Source organism: Ceratotherium simum, chromosome X (assembly GCF_057802395.1).
Source record: "Ceratotherium simum simum isolate JZ-2026a chromosome X, ASM5780239v1, whole genome shotgun sequence".
NCBI lineage: Eukaryota > Metazoa > Chordata > Mammalia > Perissodactyla > Rhinocerotidae > Ceratotherium > Ceratotherium simum.
This window is the reverse complement of record NC_141940.1, coordinates 45,034,466-45,054,797: the sequence shown is the minus strand read 5'-3', so window position 1 is coordinate 45,054,797 and position 20,332 is coordinate 45,034,466. Positions and strand designations below refer to the sequence as shown.

At 40.3% G+C, this 20,332-nt stretch overlaps 1 protein-coding gene across 1 annotated transcript; it reads left to right on the top strand.

Annotated features, from left to right (window-relative positions):
• The first annotated feature begins 807 nt into the window (after positions 1-807).
• TNMD (tenomodulin) lies at positions 808-15,661 on the top strand. The gene is made up of 7 exons (XM_004441005.2): positions 808-855; positions 1,021-1,152; positions 9,885-10,025; positions 10,234-10,335; positions 13,428-13,581; positions 14,977-15,143; positions 15,452-15,661. Exons 1-7 carry the CDS (start codon positions 808-810, stop codon positions 15,659-15,661), a joined length of 954 nt encoding a protein of 317 aa, XP_004441062.1.
• Positions 15,662-20,332: the final 4,671 nt, after the last annotated feature.

The window sequence follows — 20,332 nt, the reverse complement described above, 5'->3', positions numbered from 1 at the left end:
TATGGATACAGATTTGGAAATCATTGACATGTAGGTGATACTATAAAATAAACTGTAGGAGTGGATGATGAGATCATCTAAAACGTGTGTATAGAGTGAGAAAATCTCAAGGATAGACTCTAAGGAATATCAACATTAAGGAACAGACTGAGGAAGAGAACCTAGGAAAGGAAAATAATCAAAGAAATAAGATGAAGAGAGAGAGAAAACATACAATTAACCTTTTTAATCCTGTTTTTAATTATAATTAATTGAGTACATACTGATCTCAGCCCTCAAAGAGCTTTGACATAGTGGAGGAGGAAATACTTTATTCATTTCTGAATCTCCAACACCAAGCACAGTACCTGACATTTAATATCCCTACAACAAATATTTGTTAAATCGAATGGAATTGAAATTAGGACTTCATTCCCTTTTTTGTTTTGTTTGCTTATTTCTGGAGTGTGCAGCATGTATTGCCACTGATATTTTAAGTTCATAGTGAAAAATCATTTCAATGTGTCCTAGGCTTGGTCCCCTTCCAAACCAACCCCCAGGACAATAGTTTTTATTATTACCTTCTGTCTTTGCCATTCTGGATGGAATTCTGTGCACAGAAGTTATATACATATATGGGTATATCTATGTAACAAATCACAGCACAGGAGCCCCCTGGGCTCCCTCAGGCTCTGGTATGACATATTTGAGCCATATAAATTCAGCTTCTCCTCTGGCATCTGTTAGCCGACTCACTCGCAACTCCACCTCAGCAGTGGTCTCTCAGTTCTCTCAAAGCAGGGAAAGAGTACTGTGCGCTGAGATACCATGGCTAAGAATCCTCCAGAGAACTGTGAGGACTGTCACATTCTAAATGTAAGTTGATTCATATTTTCCCCCTTTTGAGCAGAAGCAGGGTTTCACAGATTTGTCATATTGCAATATGAACATTAGAAAGTGAAATCAAAGGTGACTTTGAATCATGGCTTGCTATTCTAAGGACAAATGTGTATTGTTTTATTCTCTCTCTTCTTTGCTTAGGCAGAAGCTTTTAAATCCAAGAAGATATGTAAATCACTTAAAATTTGTGGATTGGTGCTTGGTATCCTTGCCCTAACTCTAATTGTCCTGTTTTGGGGAGGCAAGCACTTCTGGCCGGAGACACCCAAAAAAGTAAGTAAACGTACATTATTATCCAATACTTCTGTTTTGAGTTTGATTGAATTTAATTAGTGATTGATATGTATATTACTCTGAAAATGAAAATCATTAAGTCCCTTTGGTGTTTATTTTCTGGTGGTATGAAAAACTGAATCAAGATTTTACTCTCTTTTATTTGCCTAATTATTTTGGAAAGGGAAACAATGTGTTTTCTGTATTCCGGTTAGTAATGATAGGATGTAGAATTACCCATTCTTTTATGATGCTTGGCTTTAAGGAGTTAAAACTCCCCTTAGAAGCAAAATTTTTACTGTAAGAAAAAATACTTTCCATCTTTCTTTCAATTACCTGGGCAGAAACTGATGGAAAAGTAATTATACCACCACATAAGAAGAAACCACCAGAAATGGCAGCAAAGGATTTTCAGGGATTATGTTTCTGACTTAATGCATCTACTGTGAGAACAGGAAGCAGACTCCTTTTCAGAAGGAGCAATTCTTATACCTGAGTTCACATTTATTTATGACTTAAAAAAAAAAAAAAAAACTAGCGCTGTTCAGCTCCTCACCAGCCACAATTGTCACTGTCCCACTGAGATAGTAATGCCACAAGGTAGAAACAAGCAACACCAAGTCATTATCACAGGTATCTCAGAAAGCTTCTGATATTAGGGTGATTTGGTGAAGCTTGGCTGGCCATTGTAGTTGGTATTAGTGTACCTTAGTGTCATTGTTACTCCTGGGCTCACACGCAATGGGCAAGTTTAGATGTGACACAAAGAAAATCATAGCGGCCGGCCCAGTGGCGTAGCAGTTAAGTTCACGCACTCTGCTCCGGGGGCCCAGGGTTCGCCGGTTCAGATCCTGGGCACAGACATACGCACCACTCATCAAGCCACGCTGGGGCAGCGTCCCACATAGAGCAACTAGAAGGATGTACAACTATGATATACAACTATCTACTGGGGCTTTGGGGAGAAAAAAAGGAAAAAAGGAGGAAGATTGACAACAGATGTTAGCTCTGGGCCAGTCTTCCTCAAAAAAAAAAAAGAAAGAAAATCAGAGTCCCTCATGCTAACAATTTCCATTTGAAAGAGAATTAATAAATGTACCAGCTACAAGGTGTGAAGATGGTTTTCTGACTTTGCCACATTTTTCTCTCTGCATGTGGGATGTTGTTGTTGTTACTGTTTTTATTAATTTGTTGTCATGAAATGCTCATTTCTATTTGATAACAGATGTAGGAAGGGAAAGGCACAAATCCAGGAAGGAGGATAGGAAACAAGAAGAAAATGTGCTGTCGTGGACCATTAGGAGCCAAAGGAGCGATAGGAGCAGAGGGAAGAATATAGATCAATGAGAAAGGAGAGGCAGAGGGGGAGAAAATAGAAAATCAACTGGACAAGTGTCCAGAAGAAAATAGAGAAGTAAGGCATAGTCACACTTGTGTTCTTCACCTCTGCTGCCATATCCACTTACATTTAGTCCCAGAAGCTACTTTATCAAGTTTAAGTAGCAGGGGAAATGAAAAGCAAACCAGCCTACTTTGTTTGCCTTTTTATTTATATCTTGTTCCAGAAAAGATTTCAGGCATTACCCAATGCCTATTGTTAGTCCCTTCTCTCTCTCTCTCAATCTCTCCCACTGCTCTCTGCTTCTGAACTACTTACTGTTCACATGTCTTTCTAGAAAAGCCACCTATATTCTGGCTAGCAAGGTGGGCAAAGCAATCGATATCAGGAAGGAAACAGCAAATGAATAAGAGTGCCAAAATGCATTCCGATCCAATTCTGCTACCACTTAGCTAATTCCCAAGGCGGCATGCTGCCCTGCAAATTGAATCTTGGATTCTCTTGACAATCACAGATGAGTTAGAGGACAATAAACCCTTTCATTCTCCATGGCCATAACGTACTTAACTGAGTGTGGTAGGTAGCTAGCCCTTTTGACCACTCATACATGCCTGCCTAAACATGGGGCCAGATGGCCTGTCTTGTTTTATTGTAGCCATTGGTACAGCAAATGCTATTCTGAAAGGATTCATATATTTTTCTGAACTTACAGTGCTATTTGCCTCAGTGCAACTATAAATCACTAAGTGGGGACCTTGCTTTATCTTGCAAGGTGCCAGACTCACTAACAGGGCCCATGGTCCCCTCTGCTTCCGTATTATATCATCTTTGCTTCTCACTCCAGTTTGCTTTTTTAATGGATTATAAGGAGCAATCCTGTGATTTCTCAAACCACAGTAAAACCTAGTCAGTGCACACACAGAAGAGGAATAAAGTTTATCAAGAATCACATCTCTTGTGAAGTAATCCATCTTGGGACGTAATTTTCGAGAGGGATTCTCAGAAATGAACAAAGTTATTATAAAGTAATTTGGTAAAGGACAATAGTGTCTTGTGGGGCAAGTTTTTCCACCATGAACAAAGGTTGTTTGTTCTCCATTCCAATGGGGAGTTGCAGTTTACTGTCTTTGATATTTAAGTCTTGGCCTTCACCACAAGACCAGGCTGGGTCCATTGCAAACTAAAGAACTAGCAGGAGGTGTGGGTGCTTCACTCAGTCTACTACTACCTTCAATTCCCAGGCAAAGAGCCTAAGAGACCATCTGTGTTTCCAATGGCTAAGACTGCCAGTAAGCCTGCCTCAGAGCTGACTTATGAATCCTGGGAAGAGAAAAGTAGTCAGATTAGTCTTGGAAGATTTGCAGAGGAAAAGGATCCAGGCATCTTGCACAAATTAAAGACTCTCCTCTTAAGAGTATGACCTAGCAAGAAACAACAGTTAGCAGATTAAAACCCAGGCTCTTCTGGACTTTCCTTTATAAGCATGTGGGGCCTGTGGGGACTGCAGGGCCCTTGGTGGAGAGAATTATTGATGCTGCTCTGCTTATGGACAGCAGGGATTTGTTTGCTGTCCTTCAGCTTCCTCCCAGCTCTTAGTGTTTGCTCCTGTAGTCTCAACCACACCTCCTTTTTATTTTGTTTTTCGACATCTGTTTATAATAAACAGTGTTTATTTAACATCCCACATCTGGTGTTGCCATTTCCATGCCAGTAAGTCTTCCCCCTCCTTCCATTACCTTCCACCTTGGTGTGTACAAAAGATCCAGATTCTTGATCCCAAAGGGGAAGTAACACATGCTTGACTCCCTCTCCTCACACACCTCAGGCATGAGCACACGCACATGTGCACAAGCACGTGCGCGCGCACACACACACACACCCACACACCATAGAGAGAAAGGAATCAAAATGAAGTGAAACAAGGAGAACTAACTCTGGGTGACTTGCTGTACTCCTTTACAGGCTACAGGCCCCCAACCCACAGCCACATATCGGAACCACTTGAGCTGAATGAAAGCCGGTCCATCGAGCTCTGTATTCAGCTCTCTTAACCAAGCAGAGGGAACCTCCTCAGTCCCAGAGATTTTCAGAGAACATCACAATGAGGCTCCACTTCCAGTGACTGCCCAGGGATATTTGAAGGAGATTCCCTAGAGAAACATTCTTGCTTAAAACTCCCTGTATTACACATTTAACTTGAAACAATTAGAAGCCAACTCCCCAGCTAATTAATCCAACGTGGAGAAAACAAGTCAGAAAAATCCCAGCCCTTAAACCAACAATTTATAGATGTAGCACAGACCTTGTAGCCTATCCCCTCCGATCTTTTTTAGAATGAGGCAGATGAATAATAAATTAAATTAATGAAATGCTGCCCTTCCTGCCATATATAGGAACTGCCTGGTGACTTTAGGGCTGTTTAGAAACCACAGGTCCTAAGGCCCACACAGCAATCAACAGATTCCTGGGGATGTCCCCTCAACTTCCACATACTACCAGTATGAGATGAGAAGTGGTAGGCATAGGTGAGCATCCTTCTGCCCTCCCTCACACCTCAACGGCAGAGGATCGTTAAAGCAGGCTCACTCAGAACTGTGAACCCAATATCATTCTAGGCTGAAAATCCTTTGCTCAGAATTAGCACTTTCTTGCTAAGTCTGGATCCAGCTTTCCTGTGCCTATTTCTCTAATGCTAGCATTGGTCAGAGATCAACTTTCTTCACTCCTCTTCTGGGCACACAGGGGATACAACCTGGGCTTTCCTACACAGCATTTTGGTGGATGAAATGTGGGTCTGGAGAAGCATTCATACCCTCAAGGAAAAGTTGAAGTTGTAGCTGGAATCTCTTTAGCAGGGGGACAGAGTTTCACTAGATGGTGCCATGCCAGTATTTTAAAAAAGAAGATTTCTTTATTTTCCTCCCAGACCATTGCGGGAGTGAAGTTCACCCTTGTCCAGCAACTCTCACTGGGCCAGCTCTTGCTTTGGGCTACTCAGGGGCAGCACCGATTATGTAGAGCAGGACTCTGGCTACTATGGGCACATTCTTATCCAGTGTCTTCATTCTCCTAAGGCAGCATTTGCTGAGCAACTTATGTGGCACCAGCAAGAAAAGCCTGGGTCTTCAAAGGGAGCTGTCCTTTAGTGGCTGAGACTGGGACTGGGGCTGTAGGATTCCAGGTAATCAACAGATAGTAACAATCCAATGGTCAACCTGACAGGTGTCAGCCCAAATCTAGGTAGAATTGATTTTGTCAACTATGCAACACTACATCTGGCAAGGGGTGGGAGATAAAGATGGGAACTGAGCCTCCAGAGACATTTAGTGACTTGCCCAAAGTCACACAGCTTGTAAGTGGCAGAGTTGAGGATAGGACTAGAACCTGGTCTAGGGATTCTTTCCACTATTCTTCAGCTGCATTTAAGAGGAAGGGATGGTGGGGGTAGTGGGTAGAGGAGAACTTCCCAGCCAGCTTGAGTCTATAGATGAAAGAAATGGTTTTTTTCTTGTTGAAAAAGAAGAATGTCTGTGCTGCTTATGCCAATTTTTTTCAGGGCTAAGAACTGGTGATTGAAGATACAGAAGTCCAACTTTGCATAAGAAACAATCTATCTGCTCTGTGTTGGTAAAGAAATACCCAGAGGCCCTTTAATTCCCACAGGCTAGGTCGGTAATAATATGGTACAGTGCATTCCCTTTCCTTCCTTCCAGCCTAACACCTGCTACCTGGCTATTCCGAGCATGTACTTCACCTTTGGACAGTGTACCTCATAAACAGACAGTAAAGGATGAAGGTGGAGAGAAGAGCAGCTAGATTAATCACAGGCTTCAAAAAAGGAACCTAAGCCAAATGTCCTCAAATCCCTTTCAGGACAGGCTAAAGCTACTTGCCCCTAAAACAGATCCATCACGCTGAGGTCTGAGGCAGCTTTGCTCTTCATAAAAAGGTTTCTTTTCTGATCTCAGAGATTGTCACAAATTGAGGCAAGAAAACAGGGCAAACTGTGAAAGGGGGATGTTAGGGCTCATTTGTTGCCTGAGTGGAGGATTTAACTGGACTGAGGAAAGAATTCCTAGGCAGGGAAGAGAAATGAGTTTGTGTTCTCTCCATGTTTGGTCGGTGTGGTCTTCTTAAATCTCTCACTGCCTGGGCTTAACCACATATCTACCTCATTTCACTTCTGAGTCATAATCTACTCCACTGGCTTCCCTGTCCCACTCCAGTGTTCTGCTCCTTGTAGTTAAGACCAGCCTTATGTGTGGGTGGAGTAGGAACCCATTTGAGTGATGCTGGAAAGATGCCCTTGTCCCCAAAATATCTCTATTCCTGGTGATATTGTGTTTAAAATCCACAATTAGTAATTCATTCCTTTGAGTTAAGTATTACACTCAATTTTTTTTTGACATACAAATTCCCATCACTAACATCTTAGTGTGAAATCATTTGTCAGATTGATTTCTTCTTTGACATAAGGTACCTGAAGCACCATGAAATTTCTAGATGTCTACACAGGAGGCAAAGGGGTAGAGGGAAATGGAAAGAGGCAGAAGGGCTGGGAGGGTACAAAGTAAACAAGATATTAAAAGAACAGAAAAGGGAAACTAGAAGCACCAAAGATTAGCTTTCCCTATTTGACAATTTGACAGAAGTGTACTCCTCATCATACTCTGTCCTTGCTCTCTGGAGTAAAGCTGAGTTGGGGCCAGTCTGAGATGAGCTACTGGGAGCCCACTCACCCCTCCCTCAGGCCAATCATCCTGTCTTTGCTCTAGTTTGTGCCTGGAGAGGACAAAACCATTTATTCCTTCATCTCCAGAAAGACCCTCAGCCCCTGAGCCAGTGAGCTTAGTAGAGAGAAAAGTACTCGTGAGGCCAAAGGCATGAGCTCAGTCTCTGTATGGGCCAGTGAAGCTTGCATAGCCATTACCCAGGTAATGTGCTCCACAGGGACCCAGGCGAGACAGTATGTCTGGATTTGCTCAGACCCATCCCTGAACAGTCCAAAGTGGGCCACCGGCATCATCTTCCTAGACAAAGGGCAGTTTGTTCCAAAAGGACACCTTTGATAGTGTAATTCCATCTGGGTGAATATATAGCTCCCCACCCCTACTCCCCACTCAGGATTCATACATAAATGAAGTCATTCTGATCACACTCTATTTAGCAACCTACCATTGCTAACAAAAGTCAACAAGCTGGTTAACGAATACAATCAGAATGGACCTCTTCTCCCCCACCAAAAAAAAAACTCTTTGAAGGAATGTTGAAAATAATCAAGATCTGCTGAGCTTGGCAGTTTCCAATAGTTTTCATGTAGCAAGGTGTCCAAGTGAAGTGCACTGCCAACAGTGCAGGAAAACTCATTCCACAGAAGTACACTGAAATTCTAAATGTCACCAGTATGGTTCCATAGTCTTCCACCAATGATTGAAAATACAGCCTGTATATTCTCTTTTGCCCAGGTAGGCAGTGTTCCAATATCCCCTAGTCTCTAACCTCATTTTTCCATGCAACAATCCATCAATGGTGTTACTGATGAAACAAACACCCCACCCTACCCCCAATGACTAGTGGTGTCAACATTTGTCTCAACAATGGATAGCATTTCTAAAAAAATTCCCCCCTGTTGGGAGATCTGACAAGACTGGATCTGAAGTAGATGCCTCTCTCCTCTACTTAGGTCAGGCCGACTGGGAGCTCAATTTGTTGCCATAGGTAGAAGTTTCTCAAGCTGGCTGCAAAGCTGGAACTGAGGACACGTTTATAACTAGAAGCAAATAACAAGCCTACAGGAATTTGCTACCTATCACAAACCACGCCAGACTTCCTGAGTTAACTCTGCAACTACTGGAAGGTTCTAAATACTGTTTTCAAATATGATCTCTTAAAAGACCTTGCCAATGCTCAAAATCTCTCTTTAGGAAGATGAGAATTTGCCATTGGTGGGAAAAATTTATTTAACAAATACTTAAGCACTGACCACGTCTCTTGTTTTCCTATTCAGCAACTACATAGACTTTTCATGCTTGAAGTAACATTGTTTCTACAAACTATTCCAACTTGTTTTCCTACTGGAGTTGGGGAAAATTTGACCAGGTTAAAGCAACATTCGGTCACAGACACCAGCAGACATTAAAAAACAACCCAACCCAGTGCAAGCTGAAAAGACTGTCACTGGGAACCATGTCATTAGAAAGCAACGTTGGCTGTGTAGATGACTTAATTTTTCAGGCTTTTAATTTAACAATTTTTTTTCATAAGGAAAAACAAGTATGAAGAAACTTGATAGCCAAAGACCTCCTAACGACAGAGATAAGATAGACTTCCACATAGCACCATCAGGTCTAGCCTGGTTTGTGACGGGTAGCAAATTCCTTTAGGCTTCTTATTTGCTTCTGGGTATAAATATGTCCTCGGTTATAGATAATGGGCTTCTCCTAAACAGAGACACTCTATGGACCTGATCCTCTTTGTCCTTAGAAAGAGAAGTGTCGCTTTTAGAGGGCAAAAGAAAGACGGGTTTTGTTTCAACCACTCAGGAACGACCTGATAAGCAGCCTTTCCAAGGCACTCTGCTTGGGAGATCTTACTACTTAGTGCAGGGCCCTTGATCCAGTTGTTGAATTCTATATATGGGCGAATCTGAAGAACTTGAAGCCGACTGAATCAGGTTTGGAAAACAGAACTCAGGAATAAGCTGAGTGGAGTTGGTTAGCTCATAAAAGAGAAGGTTAAGGGAAGGTAATAAATGTTTCCTGAAGTTTAAAGGGCAAAAGGAAGCAATTGAGGTCAAGGTAAGACTATTTCCTAATATTGGCCAAGGAGAATGGTCTTCAGATTCTAAAAAGGACACACCCAAGACTGTTGAGGCAATATTAAAGCCCTGGATAGATAAGGAGATAAAGAGCAATACCTAAGCATTCTAAATGTGTTCAAATCTCATTCTCAGCCCTAGTGAATTTCATGGGGAGTGAGGGAGTGACCACTGAGCGCTTGGAAAGGGAAGTGGTAGCTTAAAGGAGCAACATAGGCTTTAGGTGATCCCTCTGCTTAACACAAGGGGAAAATACTTTACAGGATGGTTTACAAAATATCATTTGCTATTTAGTCAATGCTGCCAAGAAAACCGTTGGAATTCTTAGTAATTAGTTCAGCAACTTGGCTTGAATACAAAATACTGGCTCTGAAGGGATCCCCATATGAGCTCCAGCGCCAAAAAGCACCTCACTTTAATCTCGAGTCTTAGAGAATTCCCAACGGTAAGCTGCTGAGATGGCACTTCACTACAAAGGTTCTGGAAAGAGAAGGTGCCCCAGATATGACCCAATTAAAGTGTCTTATGAAGGGACACACTGAGTATCTTAGAGCTTGTTTTCCTCTGTTCTCCCAGACATATGACATGGAGCACACTTTCTACAGCAATGGAGAAAAGAAGAAGATTTACATGGAAATTGATCCCGTGACCAGAACTGAAATATTCAGAAGCGGAAATGGCACTGATGAAACATTGGAAGTACATGACTTTAAAAATGTAAGTTGGATATATTCCCCCTAAGCCTTCCCACTTAAAATATTAGAACATTTGAGTCAAGTTAAAAATAGCCTTCAGCCTCCATTTAATTTATAAGACAAAGCTTTCTCTTTGAATTCAAATTTTGCCAGCCTGGGGCCTGACAGATCATGAAACTCATTAATTATGGCTATTTCAGGAAGTTTTGTTATTTTTTTCTGTTTTACAGGGATATACTGGCATCTACTTTGTAGGTCTTCAAAAATGCTTCATCAAAACTCAGATTAAAGTGATTCCTGAATTTTCTGAACCAGAGGAGGAAATAGATGAGGTGTGTAAGAATAATTATAGTGGTAGTAAAAGCCATCATTTGTTGAGTGCTAACTATGTGCCAGACATTGTACTAAATGCTTTACTCTCATTTAACTCTCACAACGACCCTATAGATAGGTACTATTATTATCCCCATTTTCAGATGAGGAACCTGAGACTTAGAACTGAAAAGTGACTTGCCCAAGGTCACATACCTAGTGAGAAGCAGATTGGGATCTTGAATTCAGACCTTTCAAAAAACTAAACATGCTTTTAGGTGCAACATTATACTTTTATACCTGGGTAGCTGTTAACATTATGGACATTTTCTCCCAAACCAAAGATTTCTAGTAAGAGGGGTGAGACAGAGGAACAAAATCAATCCTGCCTAAGATAAAGTCCTAAAAAGAAAAGTCCCAAGGCCACCTGGGATCCTTGCCACTTTTGTCACACTGTGACATTCACCTATTTTAAAGATTCCAGTTCTTTCACCTCATCTTATTTTATGCTGGACTGCTAATGGAATAATTCACATTTAACCTCACTAGGAAAGGTAAAAGCAAAGAAGGTAAGAATTACAGTGTAATACAAATTCTCTGAAAACACACTGCTAGGCCAGGGTGAGGTAAGCGAGGGTCCCCACGCAGTCACCGAATGGCCCCTGAAGGCCTAGTGAGAGATGGATTATTATTGGCTAAAATACAGCCATCAATAAAGCCCTTGAGATTGAGAATGACTGAAATCACACTGGAGAATAGACTTACAGTTTACATGGACTAAGAGTGGTGTGGCTCAGTGGTTATGAACATGGACCTAACATCCTATGTAGCTACCTAGAAACTTGTCTTTATCACTTAATAATTTTTTCTTCTTGAGGAAATTGCATGGCCTCTTTGAATTTCTGGTCTTTATCTGCAAAAATGGGAATAATAACAGTAGCCACCTAACAAGGTTGTCAAGATTCGAAGTTTGAATGAATGAATGAATTCACTTAAAGTACTTTCTTAAGTCCTCAATAAAATTTAGCTCTATTATTATATTATTTAAAAATTAAAAAATAAATCCCTTGAAGCTCTTAATTTTTCCCTGATATTCTGTCTATAATTACAATATGTTGCTATCAGTGGAGGAAGAAGGGGAACCTTAGCTAAGGCCATATCGTGGCAGCATACCCCCACTGTAGTGAGGAAGAAGCAAATGTTTGTTTGGATGTTTTGTTTGTTTTACTGTTTAACTGGTAAATCTAAAATAAGATTATGGCAATGGCACAGTGGCCTCTCTATATACTGTAAAAACCTCTTTCTCTTTCTTCCCTCTCTCTCCCCCATTCTTTCTCACTTTTCTCCTACCCAACTCTCTCCATCTTAATTCTCATCTACCCATTTACCTTTTTCTTTTCCTTTCCTCATTTTTTGGTTGGTGAGTTTGAGTGAGGAACATTTTTTCCTTTCCCTTACCCAAGTCTCCGAGCTGTCATTGGCTCCCATAGATATGCTACTGGTCTCCTCCTGGCCAGAGAAGCTGGCCATTGTTACTAGAATTTCTAAGAAATAGAAGAAGATTTCCCCAAAGATAATGTTCTGCTCCCAAAGTCTATGACAGTGAAAAATTTTGTAGATTTTTTTTTTAAATAAGCATAAGTTAGATGCATCTGAGGAATAGAACAACATCCAGGATATTAGGAACTACTATCAGAGGCAAGGATAAGATGAAAGGAGAATCAATAGGATAAAAAGCTACTATATCCAATATCATATACTGCTTTTTACAGAAAATAATGTAAGAATTTGAGTAAGGCCAGCCAGCAGTGAAAGTCTGAACAGGATTTATTTTTCTGAAAAAGACAAAGGCAAAGGCCCATGATGTCTCATTTTAGCCCTAATTTATTCTTCAGTTAATTCTTCTGAATCTTTTAAATAACACAAGTATGCGTCTTGCGATAGACTACTTTATCTTCAACAAAATCCTATTTTTTATGTTCAGGCTACAGATTTTTTTTTTATGAGGCAAATCTGTGGTCCTGAATGACAAAACTCCTCCTATTCTGTACTTCCCTCACCACTGTATCCATGGTTTGTTTGTGCATGTTAAACACACAGAGCAGGTATATAAATAGCCCTGATTTTGGTAACAAAGCTACTCAGCATACCAACCTCATTTTATACAGTCCCTTTCAATGCATCCCAAGGTCTTTAGAGACTCAAGGGCAAAGGAGCTAAGACTTGAAGGTTTTAAATGACTAGGGGAAAAATTATACAAAGCCATATTTCAGAGAAGAAATAAAAACAGTGAAATCATAAAGCTAGAAAGAAACAAAAAAGAAAAGGAAAAGCCTTATTAAGAGTAAGACAAGTAAGTAAGAACTAGATACACAAGACAATTACTTCCAATACTAGGAAATGAAGAGAAGACAGCGTTCTTGACAATACATAGAAGAAAGGCTACCTAAAGAGAAAACACTCTGAGACAAACTCTAAGCATCTAGAATGAAAGGAGTAAAATAGTGGTAAGGCCAGTGAAGTCACAAGCTGGAGACTTGACTTTAAAACAAAAAAGACATCTTTTGTACTACAACTAGCTACCATTAACAGGCAAATCTTGTAAAACCAATTGCTATTGTTCAATTGCAAAGTTCAATTGCTATTGAATTGATCTCAACAGTTTGGATTATAGGAGTTTTTTCAGGTTGAGATCAAATCCTGCTTGTCACCCTAGTTGCAAGCCTAAAACAAGGCAGGCACTCACAACATCCATTTAAAAGAGAGAAAACAAATGTAAATCACTCAGGGTTCCAGAAGCCCAAATTAAAACATACATGGCCCAGTGGGAGCCCAGAAAATGATGGCGAGCCTTCTTGACTTCAAGGGAAATGGTAGCAGAGAAGGCTCCTGTTTCAGTGAGCAGCCTTACTGTTAGACCTGAGAGGGAGGGAGCAATTGTTAACTCTCCCAAGGACACCTACTGTGTGCAAGGCACAGAACTAGTTCACTGGCAGCTCTGGGATTGGAATTGTTATTCAGACTCAAAATATAGTGTTTTCCAGTATCCTTTAATGTCCCATTGTATTAATTTCTCTGCCTGTCCCCACCCTAAACTACTTTCTTCTCTCAGAATGAAGAAATTACCACAACTTTCTTTGAACAGTCAGTGATTTGGGTCCCAGCAGAAAAGCCTATTGAAAACCGAGACTTTCTTAAAAATTCCAAAATTCTGGAGATTTGTGATAATGTGACCATGTATTGGATCAATCCCACTCTAATAGCAGGTATGGCCTCCTCCTTCTCCTCTTCCTCCTCCTCCTCCTCATCTTCCTCCTCTTTCCAAAGTCAGTAACAGATTAATGTTCCCAGGATTCAGAGACTACATTTCTAGGAAAATAAGTGATCAGCTTATATCTTCTTAGATGAAACTGTATATGCTGACTGCCAGTGAGTAGGGAATTTTTCACAGCCAAGTTATAAATCAGATAAATTAATGCTGACAGGCTTTTAAATATCCCAGCAAAGGTAACGCCACCCTAATGTGACTAGTGATAGCAAAAAGCTAATCTATCTTTCTTTGCACATCTATATTTATCGCAGTTGGGATACCAGACTATTGCTCAAACTGCTGTGTGCCCAACCCAAGCACAGAGGAGAGAAGAGCCAAAATAATACTCTGTTGTCTCAAGAAGGATTCTCTATGCAAATGGTGGCATTCTCCCCAGAAGATAGGACCGCAATACAAATTTCTTTGTGTCTGTTTTAGGAGTCACTATAAAATTGAGGGCTAGAGGTCCAGAGTAGAAGAGTCCAGCTCTCAACTTCCAGTCAGCCCATAGAGAAGGCAAAGGTCCCTGAATGTCTTATTCTGCCCAGCTAACATAGAATTTTGCCTCCCTCATTCTGGACAGCATAGATTACTATACTACCCAAGAAAGGCCACTCCCATCAATGAAGGCATCTATCCGTAATCTTTCACCTCAAAAAAAAGCAACTAAATTCAATATGGTACCCTGGATTGGATGCTAGAACTTCTGCTTCAACATCTTTTTTCTAAAGGACATTACTGGAAATAATGATGAAATCCAAATAAAGTCTGTAGTTTAGTTAATAGCATTGTACCAATGCTAATTTCTTAGTTTTGATAATTGTACCATGGTTATCTGAGAGGCTAACATTAAGGGAAACCGGGTGAAAGGTATACAAGAACTCTATGCTATCTTTGCAGCTCTTTCATAAGTCTAAGATTATTTCTGAATAGAAAGTTAAAAACAATTTTTGTTCAGATAGGAAAGACGGAGGAGGACAGAGGTCACCGAATCAAATCAGGCAATCAAAAATTATTTATTGAGCACCTACCGTGGGTAAAATCATTGTGGGAGACAAGAAAGTCCCCTGTCCTCAGTTTTTAGTATAGTATGCTAATAAGGCAAAGCAGTAAGTGTTTGATGCCAAACAAGCAAAGAAGAGGTCTGTGTACATGGGAAAAGTCAGGTTTGTTTTGGAAAATCTCCTTAAAATATCAGCTGAAGGAGCTTGGAAAAGGGGTTCACGCACGTCTAAAAGATGGCAGTGAGAAGACACAAGGAAAATCTCTGTTCCCAAATGCTGTTCCCCAAGCACGTCTTTCAGAAATGTTATAAAGCAGTTGCAGCACAACTTTGTATTTATTACCTTAGTTTCGGAGTTGCAAGACTTTGAGGAGGATGGTGAAGATCTTCACTTCCCTACCAATGAAAAAAAAGGCACCGAACAAAATGAGCAGTGGGTGGTCCCTCAAGTGAAGGTGGAGAAGACCCGTCACGCCAGACAAGCAAGTGAGGAAGAACTTCCAATAAATGACTATGTGAGTTATGTTCACATTACTCTTGTTAGAGGAAAAACAAAGAGCCCTCACAAAACTCACTGCCCCTCAGATCAAAGTCATTGAAAGAAGAATGGTCATTATTTTAACAAAAAATATTTAAGAAACTTGGAATCCCCAGGAGGCTCATTCAAAATCAATCTTGATCTCTATTGATGTATCTCCATGATCAGGTTAAGGCACTTAATTTCTCACCAGTCCCAAACTCATATAATCTTATAGTCCCCCCCGCTTGGTGGACCTCTACCTAGTGAACCTTCCCCTCCAACACTGGCTTCTTCTTCTTTCAGACTGAAAATGGAATAGAATTTGACCCCATGCTGGATGAGAGAGGTTATTGTTGTATTTACTGCCGTCGAGGCAACCGCTACTGCCGCCGCGTCTGTGAACCTTTACTAGGTTACTACCCGTACCCATACTGCTACCAAGGAGGGCGGGTTATCTGTCGTGTCATCATGCCTTGCAACTGGTGGGTGGCCCGCATGCTGGGGAGGGTCTAGTAGCAAGTTTGAGCTCAAGGGCTTAAACTTCTGGCAGCCAACATATAATAAATGCATGCTACTCAATGAATTTCTGCCTATGAGGCATTTGGCTCCTGGTAGCCAGTAATCCAGAATTACTTGTAGGTAATTCCTCTCTTCATGTTCTAATAAACTTCTACATCATCACCAATGGCCTGATTGCTGCTGAACACCCTGGGTAAGTGTTTGCTAAGAATATTTCCTCCAAAGGAAATGGAGCAGATCCGTCTAACATGGATGACAACGATGGAAACTTGCATTTCATCAGGTTTGGGAAGTAGGAAAGGGCAAAGTATAAGGATTCTCCAATACCATATTTTACTGTGCTGTATTGAGAAAGTGGAAATGAGGGGCTGATGATAAAATGTCCCCATAACTGATGCATAAAAACTTATTCTTTTGTGCATAGTCCCAATGTTTAATTACTTGAGAGACATATTGTGGACTTGCTTAAGCATCTATTAAGCCGCTAGACAGGCAGTCAGTCACAGCAGGCCAACACTAAAATATTCCAAGTGCTCAGACTCAGCAAAGGAGAAAGCTAACCTAGGCAAAAGGGTCCCAGGCTCTCCTCCTGTGAACAGGAACTCAACTTTGGACAAATTCAACACTTCATAACTTTCAGGTCTGACTTCTCTTTAGATCAGTGTCTGGTTACATAAGTTTCCAAGGCAATTGTCTGGAACAAGGGGACCCATAAATATCATTTACAGAAACAAGCATCATAGGAAATTACTGAAGTGAGGAGTCAAATGGGATTTTTTTTTCCCTCCAAAACCACAAGGAACTAGCATTATGCCACTTTCTTAAAGGAAGGGTAAGGACTAGTTCCCAATCACCTAATACTTTGCTTGGGAAAGAGAAAAGGGGCAAAGGGGAGAGGAAAAGAAGTGGTTCGAGGGAAATATTAACTTTGATGTCCCAGCCAGTTCTAGTTTCAAAATTCCTGTTCTACCAATCTATCACCCCTTCTAGTTTCATTTGAAAGTAGCCCCTTCATTTCTCAACTTCAAAGTTATTGTGTCATGGAAATATCTGTCTGGCACTTTCCATCAGAAAAGTATTCTCAAAGAGTAAAATCTTCACCAAGATGCCTGTAGGCCAGGAATCATTTTCCCCCATTTAACAGTTGAGGAAGCAAATAGAAATGGATTTGCCCAAGGCTGAGTTAAGATTAGCCAGTCATTAATTGATAATTAGCATACATGCCATACTTGGATTACCAATTTTCACAGAATGAGAGCACAATAAAACATATCTAACAATGCAACATCACTGAAAATATTTTCTTTTTTATTAATGATTTAGAAGACATCTGAGAATTTTGGAGTATTTCGATTATCATAACAGACATTAATTTATAGTTGAAATAGAAAAATGTAAAAGACGTGAGATTAATTTGAGGTTGTATGGACTATATGATGTTATATATCATTGTTTTTTAATAAATTATTCATTTGTAACATTGGTTTTTAAGATCAGCCAATAATTTTAAATTCGTGGGACGCTCAATTTTATGCAGTCTACATTGTACTATATATACTATGCTCTGTGGGGGATAAAAATTAAATAGGAGGTATATTTCTTATTTCCAAAGAAAAATAAAACACCTAAAATATGTAAGTGCAGAAACTACATAACTACTACTACAGTTGTATGTGGCATGCTATATACACGTGCACATGCACACACACACACACAAGAAGTATAGAACGTTCCATGTCACATTTTAGGCCTAAGAGTTCCTACTCACATTATCTTAATTCTGGAAGCATTTCCTGTTCAACTGAGATACCTCAACCTCCACATAATTTCGCATTGGGAAAGTGTGATCCCTTTAATGACACAGACCGTGAATCCAAAAGAAATACAAGGATGTGCTTAAAGAAGCATTCGAATCATCTCATGCTTAGGAAAAAAAAACAGCAGACAAACAAACAAACCTGAACACATTAGTCTGTCACTTCATATAGGCCCAGGCCAGGCTGGAAAAGAAGTATGATATTGCTCTCCTGTCGTAGATTTTTGCCCCTCATTTGAGTCCTGTGCAGACTCTTTACATCATGCCTTGTACTTCTCTCAGACCAACCCCACTGAAGCTAGAGCTACCTCCCTTCCTTCCACCACCCTTCCCTAAGCCCAGCCTCCCCATCACAAGGAGTGACACCAAAGTAACCCTGACCTCCCAAGTGAGAGACCTTGCAGTAATTCTAATGTATCCCTGTCCTCCACTCCAGTCTCTCGCCAAATACTTCCGGCTTGTCCTCCTAGACACCCCGTCAGTTATGGCTTATGATGCAGGCCACAGGCTATCTCTTAGCACAGCTATTACAACATTCTCCTTGATGAAGTTCCCAGGCTGTAGATTGAAGCTAGAATACATGCTTTTACACAAAGTTTATTTTTCACTTATAGATTTTATTAATGTCATTTCCTTTTCTGAAAGTCTATAATAGCTACTTACTACATTAAGGATCAGGCCTAACTTGCATTCAAATAGTCCTTCCTCAAACCACCCTTAACCACCATCTTGTATCCCTTGTCTCTTACCACTACCCTACCCACCCCCTTTGCTTGTCTCAGGTACATTAGCTTCATGCTCTATTTGTGCAGTCATCCCATCTCCTTTACAGAGTTTTCTCTCACTAATTTGAAGAGATTAAAAAACCCCTTTTTCCTCTTACCTAAACATGAAATCTAAATCCTCTCTACTTATTCTATGCCTGTATAAATTAATATGTCACTCAGTGCACATCTCATTTACATATGAGTTTAACTTGCAAGTTCTAAAAAGGGGCCCATACTCTCTCCCATTTTGCTCGGTCCAGAACATAGCATAGTGTTGAAAGTACATAAGTGGCCTTTAAATGGTTTTTGTTTTTTTTTTTTTTTTTGATTGAAGGCAATGAGATAGAAGAGAGGGAAGAAGGTAGAAGAAAAAGAGGAGGTTGTAAAAGAGCACAGCTACAAGGCTCTTCAAAATATTATTACAAAAAGTTGGCCTTGAGTTCTGTTCAAATTTGGGATGAAAGTTCTTATCTTACTTAAATCCACTTTTGTATTCCTTATCTTTTGACACAGTCTGTTTCTACAAGGATGAAGAATTCACCTAATCCCATAATGATCAAAAGCATCAATGATTGCCTGCAGCTCGATTATCTATTTCCATTATACAAATGCAGGCTTTTTGCATTTACTTCTCAATTTTCAATGATTCCACATACAAAAAAGAAAAAAAGGCAAAAAGCACATCTTGTGAAGTCACAAGAAATATCCTATTACCTTTCATATTCTTTGGCGGATCTAAATTCCAATCAAGAAGTCAGGTGAGGTGAAGTCGTCCATTGCTCCCACTCAGCATAAGGGCACTATGCATTAGTGTGCTCAGCGCCTTCCTGCACACCTAAAATGGCTCTTTGGCAGGACTAGGGGCAAAGGAAATCTATTTTGAGACTTTATATATAAGCCTCACTGTCTGGCAGAGTCCAAAACTGTCACTTTGGCTCCTAAAGTCTAATGCTGAAAGCTTACTGAGATAAATATGGACCTTCTCATTCAGGCTGTCAGGAAATGCGTGGGTCTATCTTATTTATACCCTTAAAAAATGATTTCATTTTGGCTTTCCTTTTTTAAGAAGTTTCATTCTAGGGCTTAATTTTGCTGACAACATGCTGTTCCCTAACAAAAAGGAAAGTGGCTCCATATTAAAAACCAGGTATGAATGTACACACAAAAAATATTGTTCGTGGCTCATTCCAAAGTCCTACTCCTAAGTCTCCTCTGGTCTCTTCAATTAATTCGTACAAAAGCTACTTACCCAAGGACTGCATTGATACTTTAGGTCAATAGTCAACCCTGGCATTTGTAGCCTAATGAGTGAATAGTCACTTGTATACTTGCTGCTTTGATATTTGGGTTCCATTTGCCCATCTTTTCTTCCTTTCACTTTGACATTCAGACCTATTGTCCTTGCTAAAAATGCTCAGAAAGAGAGAAGCAAATTGAACCAAGGGAAACAGATCAAACCACAATAAATCCCTCAACCAAAACAAACAAACAAATATAAACCAGCAACTCCATAGTGCTGAGTTGATCTCTGTCTAACAGTGATATGAATATATTGTTTATATTTATCCTTCCTTGCTGATGCTTTCATTTGCCATTCTGAATTTTCCACTGACAGCAGTATTTCTGCTGGTCTTACTTATGGAAATGTTGGCTACTGAAACACAGTTCAGGCTCAGACCCATATCAATCACCAGCGAGCCAAGAATAAGACACTTGCCAAAAGTAGAGGATTTAGGGTACAGGCTCTAGCTATGGTTGAGTTGCTGGAGTAGAGAGTAAAAAAGCAGCAATGTGACTAGCTACAAATAGAATACAGGAATTTGAGCTTGTTTATTTTGCAAAGGGGCCCATGTGGCATGCCGACTCACAAATTCACCATGTCTACTGAAATCCATTCCTTGGGGTGGGTGGTGCCTCTTCACAGCACTGTCGCTCTAGCCATGTGTGTCTATCTGGTGCACCACTGTGATGTAAATCCCCCATGTTCTCAATAATAGCTTTTGATGTTTTGGTTATGCTAAATCATATCATGTTGAAATCAGAATGGTTTGTGGTTGACCTTTTACATTTCCTGTTCCTCCA